Source organism: Balaenoptera borealis (assembly GCF_965194805.1).
Source record: "Balaenoptera borealis genome assembly, chromosome: 3".
In the NCBI taxonomy this organism is placed as follows: Eukaryota; Metazoa; Chordata; class Mammalia; order Artiodactyla; family Balaenopteridae; genus Balaenoptera; species Balaenoptera borealis.
Genome location: NC_138866.1, coordinates 49,979,214 through 49,993,757, shown reverse-complemented (window position 1 = coordinate 49,993,757; position 14,544 = coordinate 49,979,214). Strand labels below are relative to the sequence as shown.

At 40.7% G+C, this 14,544-nt stretch overlaps 1 protein-coding gene across 1 annotated transcript in view; it reads right to left on the bottom strand.

Annotated features, from left to right (window-relative positions):
* The window catches only part of POLE2 (DNA polymerase epsilon 2, accessory subunit), a 28,887-nt gene extending 19,083 nt beyond the window's left edge, over positions 1–9,804 (bottom strand). The window contains exons 1-5 of the mRNA XM_082385793.1: positions 9,688–9,804; positions 6,804–6,904; positions 5,414–5,489; positions 3,249–3,326; positions 3,018–3,111 (exon numbers count right to left, since the gene is read on the bottom strand). Of these exons, the coding sequence (XP_082241919.1) occupies positions 3,018–3,111; positions 3,249–3,326; positions 5,414–5,489; positions 6,804–6,904; positions 9,688–9,755 (417 nt within the window). The 5' untranslated portion in view covers positions 9,756–9,804. The remainder of the gene's footprint in view (positions 1–3,017; positions 3,112–3,248; positions 3,327–5,413; positions 5,490–6,803; positions 6,905–9,687) is intronic.
* Positions 9,805–14,544: the final 4,740 nt, after the last annotated feature.

The window sequence follows — 14,544 nt, the reverse complement described above, 5'->3', positions numbered from 1 at the left end:
TGATCCAGCCATGCTTGACACAGCTGGACCTCTAGACTTCTCCACAAGCCAAGAAGTTCCTTTTTCTGTTTTAGCCAGTTTGAGTTTTTGTAAACTCTAATAAAAGAGTCCCAACAATACAGACTTCGTATGCCAAACCAAGAAGTCTGTCTTATAGACAATGGAAAACAACAATTTTGAAGTAGGATGATAAAATCAGATTTGCTTTCAGGAAGATAATTGCAATAAAAATATGCATGGACTAAAATTCAACCCTTTTAATGAGGCTCGGGAGGGTTTAGTGATACCCCCAAATAATATCATAGGCTTTAACACATAATTTTTAAAAAGAAATGGTATTTACTGAGCATCTTCTCTGTGAAAAGCACTACGCCAAAGATGGCAGAGGAAATAAACAAGGAGTGTGCAGTCTGACAACAGGGACACACACCCCAAATGCAAGGCAGGGCCAACTCTAGTAAGTGTCGTAGGAGACACACTGAGTAGCCAGTGGGTTGAAAGCAGGAAAAGGACTTCCCTCTTCCTGGGTAAAACTCCGCGCTCCCAACGCAGGGGGGGCCCAGGTTCGATCCCTGGTTGGGGAACTAGATCCCACACGCATGCCGCAACTAAGAAGTCCGCATGCCTCAATGAAGATCCCGTGTGCCGCAACTAAGACCCGATGCAACCAAAATAAATAAATAAATATTTTAATTAATTAATTTAAAAAATTTATAAAGCAGGAAGAGACTGCATCCAACTGCAGATCAGGAAGGGCTTCAGAAAAGAGGAGGAATCTGAGAAGGCCCTTCCAGAATTAGGAGGGTTTCAACAGCAGAGATAAGAGGGAAGAGCATCAAGAGAGTGAATAGTATAAGCAAAGTCACAGAAGAAGTGGAAGAAACAGAAACAATATTTCCATGTTTCAGTTTTGGCTCTTCTACTTTTCAGAGGGAAAACTACAGATTAGGCCAAAAACCTATGACAGGAAGATTTGTATTTTTAAAAAATAGTTATTTATTTAGTTGGCTGCTCTGGGTCTTAGTTGTGGCATGCAGGGTCTCTAGTTGTGGTATGCGGGATCTTTTAGTTGTGGCATGCGAACTCTTAGTTGCAGCATGTGGGATCTAGTTCCCTGACCAGGGATCAAACCCAGACCTCCTGCATTGGGAGCATGGAGTCTTAGCCACTGGACCACCAGGGAAGTCCCAGAAGATCTGTATTTAATCCAGTAGGTGGTAAACTTCCTTGAAAGACTTGTGAGCAAAATCATGGCGTGATCAGCACTAAACTTCTGGAAGATTCACCTGGCAACATTATGTAGGCGATGGAGGCAGAAGAGAATAGACATCCTCAGTGCTCATTCTCCTCAACCTTTGTTCAGTGCTTATTCCTGCTGACCACCCTCTCCTCACTGAAACCTCCCTGTGCTTCTGCTATATAACACCACCCTGGCCTAGCCCCCAAACTCTATCATTCCCTTTTCCATCATCTCTCAGGGCTCAGCCCTGCAGTCCCATCTATTACTCTAGGCAGATGCCTCCTAAAACTCTCTCTACCCAGATCTCTTTCTTTAGCTCCAGATGTACATCTCACCTGATATCCTACTGGCAACCTTAACTCAAATGTTTGAAACAGAACCTGCCATCATCTTCCCCATTCTCTTTTTCCTATTTGTTAATATATTACCATTATTCTATCCGTCCACTCTCTCAGGCTCAAAACCTTAATCATCTTTCAGTCTTCACTCTCTCCCTTCTCTTTCATGTCCAATCAGTCACCATGAACTATGGCTTCCACTGCTCCAGGACTGTCCCCTCTTTCTGCTCCCCTTACCTTCCTTTATTCAGGCTATCATTTATTCCAGGACTAATACCACAGACTCCTGTAAGTCTTCTCTCATACTCTAATTCATCCCAAAATCAGCTGAGAGAGGAAGTCCTCAGGGAACCGCTGTAAGTGAGTTGCTCTGGTATTTTAAGGCTCCTTGTACCAAGAGAACAGAGTCCAACTCCGAAGAGTGGCATCCAAGGCAATCCCATGATTTAGTTGCCACTTGACTTTCCAAACTTATCCTATGCTACTCCTCTTCACAAGCCTTCCTCTCCACACAAAGAAGGCTGATTGCTCATCATTTCCTGCATGGAGTCCACTTTTTCCTTTTGCTCTGTCTTTGTTCACACTGTTCACCACCTTCTCCCCATTTCCACAAGATCAGAGCAATCAAGGCCCATGTCAAATGCCATCATTTCCTTGAAATGATTTTTCTATAGAAAGCATTCTCTTTGTATTATATTTCTTCCATAGCATGTATAAAATTCTACTTCATATTTTATTTATGCAAATGTCTTTAACTTCATAGACTATAAGTTGCTTGAAAGTAGTATAGTGCAGGAGGCAAAGGTTGAGCTCCAGAGTCAGACTGACTGGATACAAATCCTGTCCCTACTTACTAGATGTAACCTCTGGGCTAGTGACTAAACTTCTCCAGGTCTCAGTTTCCCCATCTGTAAAATGGGAATAACAGCATTTATACATACATTGATGTTATGATGATCAAATGAGGTAATGTCTGTAAAGTGATAAACAATGCCTGGCCTATCAAAAGCATTTAAGGGCTTCCCTGGTGGCGCAGTGGTTGAGAATCTGCCTGCCAATGCAGGGGACACGGGTTCGAGCCCTGGTCTGGGAAGATCCCACATGCCGCGGAGCAACTGGGCCCGTGAGCCGCAACTACTGAGCCTGCGCGTCTGGAGCCTGTGCTCCGCAACAAGAGAGGCCGCGATAGTGAGAGGCCCGCGCACCGCGATGAAGAGTGGCCCCCGCTTGCCGCAACTAGAGAAAGCCCTCGCATAGAAACGAAGACCCAACACAGCCAAAAATAAATAAATTTAAAAAAAAAAAAAAAAAAAGCATTTAAAAAATGTTAGCTACGATTTTTATCACCATCATGATTGCTAAAGTACAAAAGTCCATCCTTTAATTATCCCTGAGTCTTACCTAAGCCGAAACAGTCTCTTTTTCCCCCTCCGACTTACCTGGTGCAAAATTGTGTATCGTTCACGAAACAGCTCTGCTTTATCTCTTGCTGTCCCAAATAAATTTGGTGCAGGGTGGTTGGTCATTAATAAACTAGGAAAAAAGGAATGCCTATTTATGACTATCATAATACACAAAGGTAGATCAGAAATGAAACAGGAGACTATATACCTTCCAAAAAAAAAATGTACATTTGAAATTAGCTTAACAGCAATAGATGGCATACTTACGGAAGAAATTTTTTTCTTTCTGAATTGTACACAAGGCGTGGGATATCAAATGCTCCTATGATATTGAAAATATGTTCTCTGAAAAACAACCCACAAAAACATACCTGATTTACTAAAACATAAGTATTCCAAGTGAACATGAAAACTTGCATTATAACCTTATGTCATATACACATACTTTTCACAGATCATGTACACAATTTCTTGCAGTGTCAAAAATAATATGGGGGTAAAGTTTTTAGCCTGTGCATTTTCCTCTCAGAGATGAGAAAGCACTGCCACTACTCTCAAGCAAACAAAAAATTTAATCAACTTCTAATTAAGAATGTTATCTGTTGAAAAAGAACATTTACATATAAAATAGTCACATCTTAAAGAAATCTCTCCTAATATGTACTCTTTTTATAAGCTACAATATTATTAAAAGGTATAATTCATTTCCAACAATTTTTTAATCCAAAATATCATGCAAAAGTGACCCAGGAAAAGATGTAAAACAGAAAAAGAACCCCCCAAATTCTGCCCATATCCTTGACACCTATAGTGTTAGAGAAGGATAATTCATAAAATAATTTACCTTCAGATACTTTTAATATCATAACCATGTTTGAATGAGGTTAAAAAAAATTCACAGCACTATTGCATAAATATTCCAACCTAAAGAATCTTCCCTAAAATTATATCTATTTCCCAAAATGAAAACGGACAAAAAAATGTCATGCTAGTCTGTTGGTAGCACCTAGTACAGAGTAGAAGAGAACCAGTGAACTTGAAGTAAGCCTGATTCTAGACACAGCTCCATGATTTTCTAATGGGTCAATCTTGGAAAGTTATTTAACTTACCATGCTACTTATTCATCTATAAAAATGAGAACCTCTCCCTTGTGCTATGATATAATGCCTTTCTGACAACTGGAGTTGCAAAGATCATTTACCATTCAGTCCCTACTCAACCTCTATATTGGCTGACTGTAGCATATGAATAGCTTGACAGAAACAACAGGTAACTTTAATGCCTATTTTAGGATTATAATCCTTACACTTTGATATAATCGTTTTGAATTTCTATTGATGGCTTTAGGAGCAAGTACTCCAGTATCTTAAACAATGAGTTGGCAAGGATAAAATTTAAATACCTCAATTTCTCTATTTTTTAGCAGCTCTAATAAGTTCTGACCAGAAAAAGATTAAAACTACTAACCAAAATGAGTAATGACTCCTTTCAATTATCTCCATTGCCCCAAATAGGAAAAAACTGTCAAAGTTAAGACTGTCTCTATCCATTTTCCCAGATGTTTTCCTTTCAGTTAAACCCTGTGAATTTGGAAAGAAGTATCATATTCAAAGGAGGAAAGGAAAGAGGTTTATCTCAGGGAGATAAAACCCAGAAAAATTACTGCAACATAAATTCCTAAGCTCTAACAGCATGAGACAGGGTAAAAAGTCCTAAAGCTGAGGTTCTACCCTCCTTTGCTGTTCACCATGTGACCCAAGTTAAGTCACTGAACTTTCAGGACTCGGCACTTTCCTAAGAAAAAAAGTAAATTATACCTCTGAATAATCAGTTCAATCCACCTGCAGCATATAGAATATTAAATCAAATCAGTTGGGTAAGTGGCAAAAGTTTGTCATGGTACAAACAACACCGAAATCTCAAATTCTAGGATAAAAATAGTAAAGATGAGTCATTTAATATTGAGTTTTAGAATGTAAGCTATCACTTAAAAAACAAAAAACAAAAAAACTAGGGGCTTCCCTGGTGGCGCAGTGGTTGAGAATCCGCCTGCCAATGCAGGGGACATGGGTTCGAGCCCTGGTCTGGGAAGATCCCACATGCCGCGGAGCAACTGGGCCCGTGAGCCACAATTACTGAGCCTGCGCGACTGGAGCCTGTGCTCTGCAACAAGAGAGGCCGCGATAGTGAGAGGCCTGCGCACCGCGATGAAGAGTGGCCCCCACTTGCCGCAACTACAGAAAGCCCTCGCACAGAAACGAAGACCCAACACAGCCAAAAATAAATAAATAAATAAAATATGGTTTTTAAAAAAAACTAAGAAATAACCATTGTAGAAAGGTGACCACTGAGTATTTCCCCAAGAAAATAATTTAAAATAACCACTCAACAACACTTCCAACATGGGGAAAAGGTGAATTTTTCCACATACACAGTTTCATCTACTGAGTGACTGCATTCCTGGACTGCTGCTTCCACTACGGACCGTTCGATCATGTTTGATGACACTGAAAAGAGAAGTTCAAAGTTAAATTTTAAAAACAGGCATAAAAATTAGTTCTTTCCAAACACAGCTTTTTTCCTGAAAATAATCTGCAAACACTAATCCCAAGATTCTCATTACATAGATTTTAGGAGGAAAAAAGTGTTAGAACAAAAGCCGTATTTCAAATACCTTAATCTTCCACGCTCAGATACACTTACAATACCTTAATACACAGTCAAATGCCTTACTTTTCTAAATACTGTTAAATAATATACATTCAGGTATACAAATCCTTCTGTAAGCTCCTAGGTTTAATATGGTTACATTAGTATAACTTTTCATCACAACTGCTATGTTTCAGTAGGTATGATAGTAACAGTAATAACAATAACAGCCACCACTTATTAAGCCCTTAGTAAACGTGTGGCACCATGCCCAGTAGTTCACAAGCATTCTTAGATAGATGTCCTATAAGACTGCTGTTCATAAGCCATGTCTTACAGATGGGGAAAGTGCAGCTCCAAGAGGTCAAATAACCAGTTCACGAACATAATTGGAAGGAGTAGAGAGCAATACAAACCCGAGCCTGATTCCAGACTGGGTGCCCTTAACCACTGTGGTATGTTCTCAGGCAAAATACCATGTACCATCTTAAATTAATGTATACTAATTTTCTAAATTTAATCATTTTCTAAATTTCCAACTGTAAGGAAATTTTTAAAGCAAAGGTATATTTAAAATTCTGCCTTTAGAAAAGTGAAAATGAGATATAATAGCAATTTCTCCTCTATTACAGAAAGTGTTTCCTCCTGTTTAACTGAAGAAACTAGCATCTATACAACATATCAGAGCAAGCTACACCCACTTCTCTCCTTCAGTGCTCTAGAAACTGGACAATTTTTTTCTAGAAGAGCATTTCTCTTTTGTAGGCCCATGCTTATGGTAAAAGGCTAAGTATTTAACAAAAAGATCCCTTAAGAAAGGCTGAAGCAGGAAGGGAAAGTTATTCTTGCTTACTTACTCATTTTTTCCCCCTCAAACATTTAAGAGTACCTAACTTAAGTAAGACAAAATAATAGGCAGAGAGAAAAAAGTGACCATAAAGGAATCAGAGGGGAATTCACAAAGGGGAAGAACTGTAAAAGAGTCTCTGGGAATGCCCCAAGGTTCCAACAGAACTAGAGGTTACTCCTTGGCAAGAAGTGCTACCAGGGGTATGTCTCATACCACCAGGACATTCAGTACTGAGTCCTCAACTTCAACTTAAATCTATAAATCTAACTGAGGATGTACAGCTATATGAACAATTTAAGAGCTGTCAGAAAATGTTACTTACAGGGTTGCTTTTCAACTGCATCGATGATCTTTTCCAGTGCATCTTCAAGCTCTACTTCATTGATAGACTGAAGAGCTTCTGTGAGGTACTTAATAGCTTCACTGATAAGAGAGATTGGTAATTAAGGCTAAAAGTTTTATGCCAAAATCTGGCAAACACTCATCAATCTAGCATTGAAATTAAGATCCACTCACTCCTCCCTGCAAGCAGTACAAGCCTTCCTAGACCAGCTCTTCCTGCTGCAGTCTCCCTTTCCTTCTGAAATTGTTTAAAAAAATCTCACTTATAGATACCTTAGATCTGCTGTATCACATTAGCCTTGTACTATTTATTACCTGACATTAACAAACTCAGTCTGCTTCAATGTTCTGAACATAACAGACACCTAAATACATATTTATTAATTTGATAATGCATTTGCTTAAGTTCCAGTAATTTCATCAGTTCTCAACTGTAAAATAAGAAAAAAATTAGGCTAGAAAAAACTCTGACATTCGAATATAGTCATAGAAGTAATAACACTCACTAAAATCACATGAATCCCTCTCACCCCTCAAAAATCAATAAAGCTGACAATTTTTTTAAAAATCACATGAATTCCTGATTTATATACCAATAATACTCAGAATAAACACTGTCTACTTAAACAATTTGCTAATTCCATGCCACTCTTTATTTGTAGGCCACAGCTTTACACTTTGCATCAATATTATTATTACAGTCATCGCACTAACTGTTCTATATCTTGGGTTGCTTATTGTTTCATGTGTGGGTGTCACATCCCTCCAATTTATTATAGATGATGCTCCTTGAGAAGGGGAACCGTGTCATCCTTTGGCGGAGCGCTAAGCACACTGAAGCTGGTCCACAAATACTTGCTGATTGAGTCCCTAAAATCACACACATATTAGGTGAATCTTGGGAGAGCTCTTAGCATAGACCAAAGTCATACAGGATCTGGCTCCCGCCAAATCTCACTAGTCTCACCCAGTGTCTCTGGCTTTCCTGGTGCTCTCCTGCCTCAGGGTCTTTATATGGTCATCCCCCCGCCCACTCTTCACCTAGTCAAGTCCTGCTCATCCTTTAACACTCAACTCAAACCATTCTTTTTTTTTTTTTTTAAACCATTCTTTAATGAAGCCTTCTTTGACTCTAGAACTGTTTATACACCTGGTTATACGCTATCATAGCACTTCCTTCCTCAGATCCTTTTCATAATTGAAATTAAATAATTGTGAATTATTTAATATCCATGGTAGACAGACTTCTAAGATGACCCCTAATAATCCACACCTCCTGGTATTCACATCCTTGTGCAATAGCCTCCCCTTGAGTGTGCGTTGGACCTAGTGACTTGCTTCTAACCCTAGAATATAGCAAAAGCGATGGAATATTTTACTATATTGTAGTTTTAAAAATAAAAATTTTAAAGCAGCAAGATGTCACTTTCTTGCTTAGGTTACAAAAGACTGTGACTTCCATTTACTAGCAGACTCTCTTGCTAGCTTTGATGAAGTAAGCTCCCATGCTGGGCAGGCCCAACAGCCAGCAAGGACTGAAGCCCTCAGTCCAACAATCTTGGATGAACTGAATCCTGCCAATCACTGAATGAACTTGGAAGCAAATCCTGCCCAATTGACTCTGAGATGACCCCGTCCGGACTGCAGCCTTGCGAGACACCCTGAAGCTAAGGACCCAGCTAAGCCTACCTGAATTCCTGACCCACAGAAAATGTGAGAATATAAGTGCCTGCTGTTTTAAACTTCTAAGTTTGGGGGTAATTCATTATGCAGCAATAAATATTAATACACTATCTGTCCCCCAACCTCCACATTGTCTTACCCTCTCCTACTCCCTTGCCCCAGCAGTACTTTGCAGCTAATAGATTTCAGTGTATTTCTGACTGAATTAATGAATGACAGCTCAATAGTAGGTCAAATTCTAAGTGAAAATAAAGAAAAATTAACTGATCAGTTGGTCGTATTTCCAAAATGTGGGGGATCAACTGAACAAAATTTATTATTGTCTCCTAGAGCTTATCCACTCTTGCACCTGTTCACCACTAACCCAAAAGTAAGGTAAAAGTCCCATGAAACTTATTACAAAAACGAACAAAAAAACCTCTACACACACAAGAGCAATCAAAACCTGGTACAGAGAAGTGTATCCCGTCCAGCAGGTATTTACATATGTAAGTACTGTATTCTTTATATATAAAAAAGGCAGATTTAATGAGAAAAATCTTGGAAAGGATCATTCTACAAGTCGTAGAAAACACGGATATGGCCAAAGAAGCACAGAAGTTCTAAAGGAAATCTAAACAAACAAACAAACCAAAAAAACCCAGAAGACTTAAGAACGTGCTTTAAACTACCCACTTCTTAACTCTCCAGGAATTCTCTCTCGGGAATAATACGTGATCCAAAATTGGGAAGGCTAGAAAGGCCCACAGTTTGTACAACATAATCTAATCTGACAGCTACCGACATACAATGGGCTTTCCCAGGTCTCTCGTTCGCTGTCTCCGTAACCACGTGAGCAGCGCTGTTAGGATTCCCAATTAGCGGAGGCAGAGACTAAGCTGGCTGAGAGGCGCCCAAACACAGTGCCAATACACCGCTGCTGCGACACTTACAGCCGCTTCTGCGGCTGTCTGGCACGTGCAGGAGGAGACCCTCATCCCTTCCGGGAGAAACTTTTCGACTCCGCGCGAATGTCGGGGAACTTAAGAAGGCATCGCCAGGTCCCCCTTGTTTCTTAGAACTCTTTCAAGGTCTCTGTCATTTTAAAGGCCAAACCCCCTCCTGGCGTGCGGCGCGTCCCGCTGCCCCGCACGGCGGCCTGGCCCTCCCCTCCTGTCCCGCTCGCTGCCCAGCCCACTCACCCCCGGAGCAGCAAGCCGCGCAGCTTGAAGGCAGAGAGCACCCTACTCCGCAGCCGCTCCGGCGCCATGTTCGCTTTTTGGCGCCACGGCTGCGGCCCCGCCCCTTCCCGGGCGCGCCCCGCCCCGTCTCTGTCCTGGTCCCGCCCCAGACGCGCCGGTTTTCTCTGCCACTGCTCCTCCTCCCTCAGTGCGTGGAGGCTTCTGTGTCGCACTCCTGGAGAGCTGCAGTCCCGAACCCACTAGGCTGCAGAAGAAGACGACCCTGCACTGCTTTGTTGCTCGGAGACTGAAGAGGGAGGGCGTCCTTCCCTGGTGTCTGGTTGGGAATGTGCTTCCCTATCTCAAATGCTTCATTGAGCCACTTAGTACTCTCAACGCTACCCTCCACCTTCCGTGACTCCGGTCGGGCTCCTCCCGAACCCCGGGGCCCTTGTGGACTTACGTTCTCTGCTTCACACAGGCCCTGGAAATGCTTTGTGTCACCACAGGGTTTTCCCCGACATTCACTCGAAGCTGCTACACATCACGATCATTCTCACCCACCCCGCTTTTTATTTAAGTTGCGGGCTTCCTATGCACCATGTACTATCATAAGCGTTTTAATGTATTAATTGATGTATTGCTCCTAAAGCCTAATGAGTTGTGTGCTGTTTTCTAACATCCTCATTTTACAGATTAGAGGAGTGAGACACAAAGATGGTAGATGGCTCACTCAAGGTGAAACGTTCTGTAAGTAAGTGAGGGAGCCAGGATTTGAACTCGGTCTGATTGCAGCAAGTGAGCTGTTCATCTGCCAGCTTCAAAACGGTTGCTTCAGTGAGTTAAATAAAACCGTGGAGTGCTTATAAGTGAACGCGCCGTCTCATAAAACGTGAGGATGGTTTCTAAGAACTGATACACGGTGACCTGCAGGGTATCCGGATAACAACAACAACAAAAAGCAAAATATGGTAAAGGAGGGAACATAAGAATATATATACATATTTATTTACTTGAATATGTATTTTTAAAAACCTCTGAAAGGTAACACTGGACACACCAAAAAATGGTTAACCTTTATGGCTGGAAGGGATAAAGATGGAAGTGAGACCTTTCTTTGTAGTGAGACTTTTAACTGTCAATCCATGTATATGTTTTTCATATTCAAAAAATAGAAAAGAAAAAAGTAAACAAAACTGAAAGCAGACCAAAACCAATGTACCTATGTATTGAATTGGTAACGTAACATCACAGAGAAAAGTGATTTTTTTTTATTAAGGGGGGGGATCCGTCCCCTTCTTTTTTTTTTAAATGTATTTTATTTATTTATTTTTGGCTGCATTGGGTCTTTGTTGCTGTGCGCTGGTTTTCTCTAGTTGCGGTGAGCGGGGGCTACTCTTCGTTGCGGTGCGCGGGCTTCTCATTGCGGTAGCTTCTCTTGTTGCGGAGCACCGGCTCTAGGCGCGCGGGCTTCAGTAGTTGTGACTCGCGGGCTCTAGAGTGCAGGCTCAGTAGTTGTGGCGCATGGGCTTAGTTGCTCCACGGCATGTGGGATCTTCCCAGACCAGGGCTTGAACCCGTGTCTCCTGCATTGGCAGGCGGATTCCTAACCACTGCACCATCAGTGAAGCCCCAAAAAGTGATTTTTGAACACAGCTCTCTGTATATTTTCAGTGAAATACATTCCAATTACATTTTCAATCCCCTTTTCCCTTTCTTCTCCTGGGATCCCTATTATGTGTAGATTGGCATACTTTATAATATCCCATAGTTCTCTTATATTGCTTTCAATTTTTTTTTTATTTGGCTTTCTGTCTGCTATTCTGATTGGGTGATTTCCATTATTCTGTCTTCCAGATCACTTATTCGTTCTTCTGCATTATTCATGGTCTTTAGTTCAGGTTTCATCTCAGCAAATGAATTTCCTAATTTTTCTTGGCTCCTCCATATAGTTTCTAGTTCCTTTTTACAGTAATCTGCATTTCTGTTGATAAGCTTTCTTAATTCCTTCAGTATTTTCATTACTTCCTTTTTGAACTCGGTGTCTATTAGACTGAAGAGGACTGTTTCATTGTTTGTTCCTTTAGGGGAATTCTCTTGATCTTTTAACTGGGAGCGGTTCCTCTGCTTCCTCATTTTACTTATATTTCTCTTACTCTGTGAATTTAGGAGAAGCAATCATCTACTGTAGTCTTGGAAGGCTATTTATATGCAGGAGCATCCTTGTATAGCTTGTATTGGTTTAATATTTTTGGCCCTAGGGCTGCTTTTAGTTTGGATGCTTTCCACCTCTTTCCTAAGTGTGTGCTGGCCATTATCCCCTTGATAGGGGTTGTGCAGGTACGGCAGCTGGCACATGTTCCTGCGGGGCGGGGGGCGGGGGGCAGAGGCAGTGATTGTCGCCTGCTCCCAAAATACATTCCAATGACAAAAAAACTGCAATAAAAATTTGAACTTTTATGTAAGAAAGGAGAGGAAATAAATATGGATAAATAAACAGTTGATTCTCATTATTCAAGGTGATTACGTTCTAGACAGTCACCACCAACACTGAATTAGCAAATACTTGATCATTGCTCCTAGGGTAAGGGGTAAGGCTCCTCTGAGCCTCTGGTCACAGCATTTTCATCAACTGATCAATACATAACCTTGCTTTATGTGTGTTTCTGTTTAAAGACATCTTTAATATATACTGTTGATTCATTAACATTGAACTCAGAGTCAGCAGCACTATAATTCATGCCTGAAGAAAGCTTATCTAACACATGTGTTTTCTCCCTGAAGCACATGACAGCCTTCTTATGCTTTGGAACACTAGAAAGCACTTCATCACCATGCTTGGAGTCCATTTTAAATAGCAAAATCACCCAAGATTCTCTTGGGGGAAACCAGCTGCCCTCAAGCAGCTCTTGGAAAGGTCCATGTGTTAAGAAATCAAGGCCTCCTGCAACAGCCAGCACCAAATTGCCATCCACATGCCAGCAACTGTGAACAATTTCAGAAGCAGATCTTCCAGCCCTAGTGAATTCTTCAGATGACTACAACTCTCTCCAGTATCTTGACTGCAACCTCAGAGAGACGAGACTGAATCACCCAGCCAGGCTGTTCCTAAATTCCCAACCTACAAAAACTGTGTGAGATGATAAATGTTTTTTATTTATTTATTCCCAATGAAATTTGGGAATCTTGAATATGGATTGGATATTAAATTATATTAAGTAATAACTGTTAATTATTACTTAAGTGTGATAATGATATTGTGGTTATATATATGAATGTCCCTATTTTTAGGAAATGAATGCTGAAGTGTAACTTTCAAATAATTCAGCAAAATGGAAAATGTAGACATACACATGTAAACAAATATAAAGCTATTATGGAAATATTAACAATTATTAAACTTAAATGGAGAGTACACAGGTATTCCTTGAACTATTTTTTTCAACTTTTCTTTATGTTTAATATTTTTCATGTTAAGAAATTGAAGATAAAAGAATCTATCCCAATTTCCCGGCTTCCTCTCACAATCTGACAATGATTCCTTTTTCTCCCATGAATTTTCAATTTCTTTTCCCTATGACTCCTTCACCTGGCCATAAAGTCCTAATACTTCAATGAAAACTAAATGCTGATGACTCCAAAATCCATATTTTCTCAAGCTTCAAATTCAACTCAGTATGTGCCCAAATGAACTTACCATCATCCCTCCAAAATCTGCTCCTCCTCCCAAGTTCACTACCCTGGTGAAGGACTCTACCCCTTCCACCCAGTGGCTACGCTAGTAAACAAGGCAGCATCCTATCCTTGACACCTCCCTCTCCTTCATTCTCCATAAACCAATCAGCCAAGTCCCTTTGTTTCTACCTTTTAAGTATCTCTCAGACCTGACCATTTCTATCTCTATGGCTAGGGGCATTACTAGGTTATCAGCCTCTCTAGCAGCAGGGACGGACCTGCCAACGGGTCTCCTTGTCTCCAACCTTGCCATCGGAATAAGCTTTCTAAAACATAATTCTTATTATGTCACCTCCCTACTTAAAACGTTTCCAAATCTCATATTAGGATAAAGTGAACAAGCCATCTCTTTCTTCCTCTCTCGTTCCATCTGCCAGGAACGCTCCCCTTCCTTTTCCCCTCCATTTGCCTAAACAACTTCCATTCATCCTTCAGTTCTTAGCTTAGACTTTACTTTCTCTTGGGAACCTTCCCTGACTCTCCCAGATCTGAGTTAGGGGCCCTCTTATGTAGCCCCAAGGTGCCCTGGACTTTTGCTATCATTACACTTACTGCAGGGCATGGTAGCTGTCTGTTTGCTGGTCTATAGCCCCCACCAGACTTTAAGGTCCAGGAGGACAAGTGGGTCATTTCAAAAATACAGTGCCAGTGTTACTAGTAACAAGCAAATGATACAGTGGTAACTTTAAATATATGTATTTTTTTATTGAGGCATAATTTACATTGCACATACATAAAGAATACATATGAGTTTCAATAAATGTATAAACCTATGTAATTACCACCCTAATCATGATATAGAAAATTTCCATCACCCAGAATATTTCCGTGTACTCAATTCCATAAATCCCCTCTCCCTACCCCCAAACAACTACTCTTCTGCTTTCTATCACCATAAATTAATTTTGTATATCTTGAATTTCATATAAATGAAATTATATAGCAGGTATTCTTTTGTGTCTGGTTTCTTTTTTTTTAATATTTATTTATTTATTTATTTGGTTGTGCTGGGTCTTAGTTTTGGCAGGCGGGCTCCTTAGTTGTGGCAGGGGGACTCCTTAGTTGTGGCATGTGAACTCTTAGTTGTGGCATGCATATGGGATCTAGTTCCCTGACCAGGGATCAAACCCAGTCCCCCTGCAT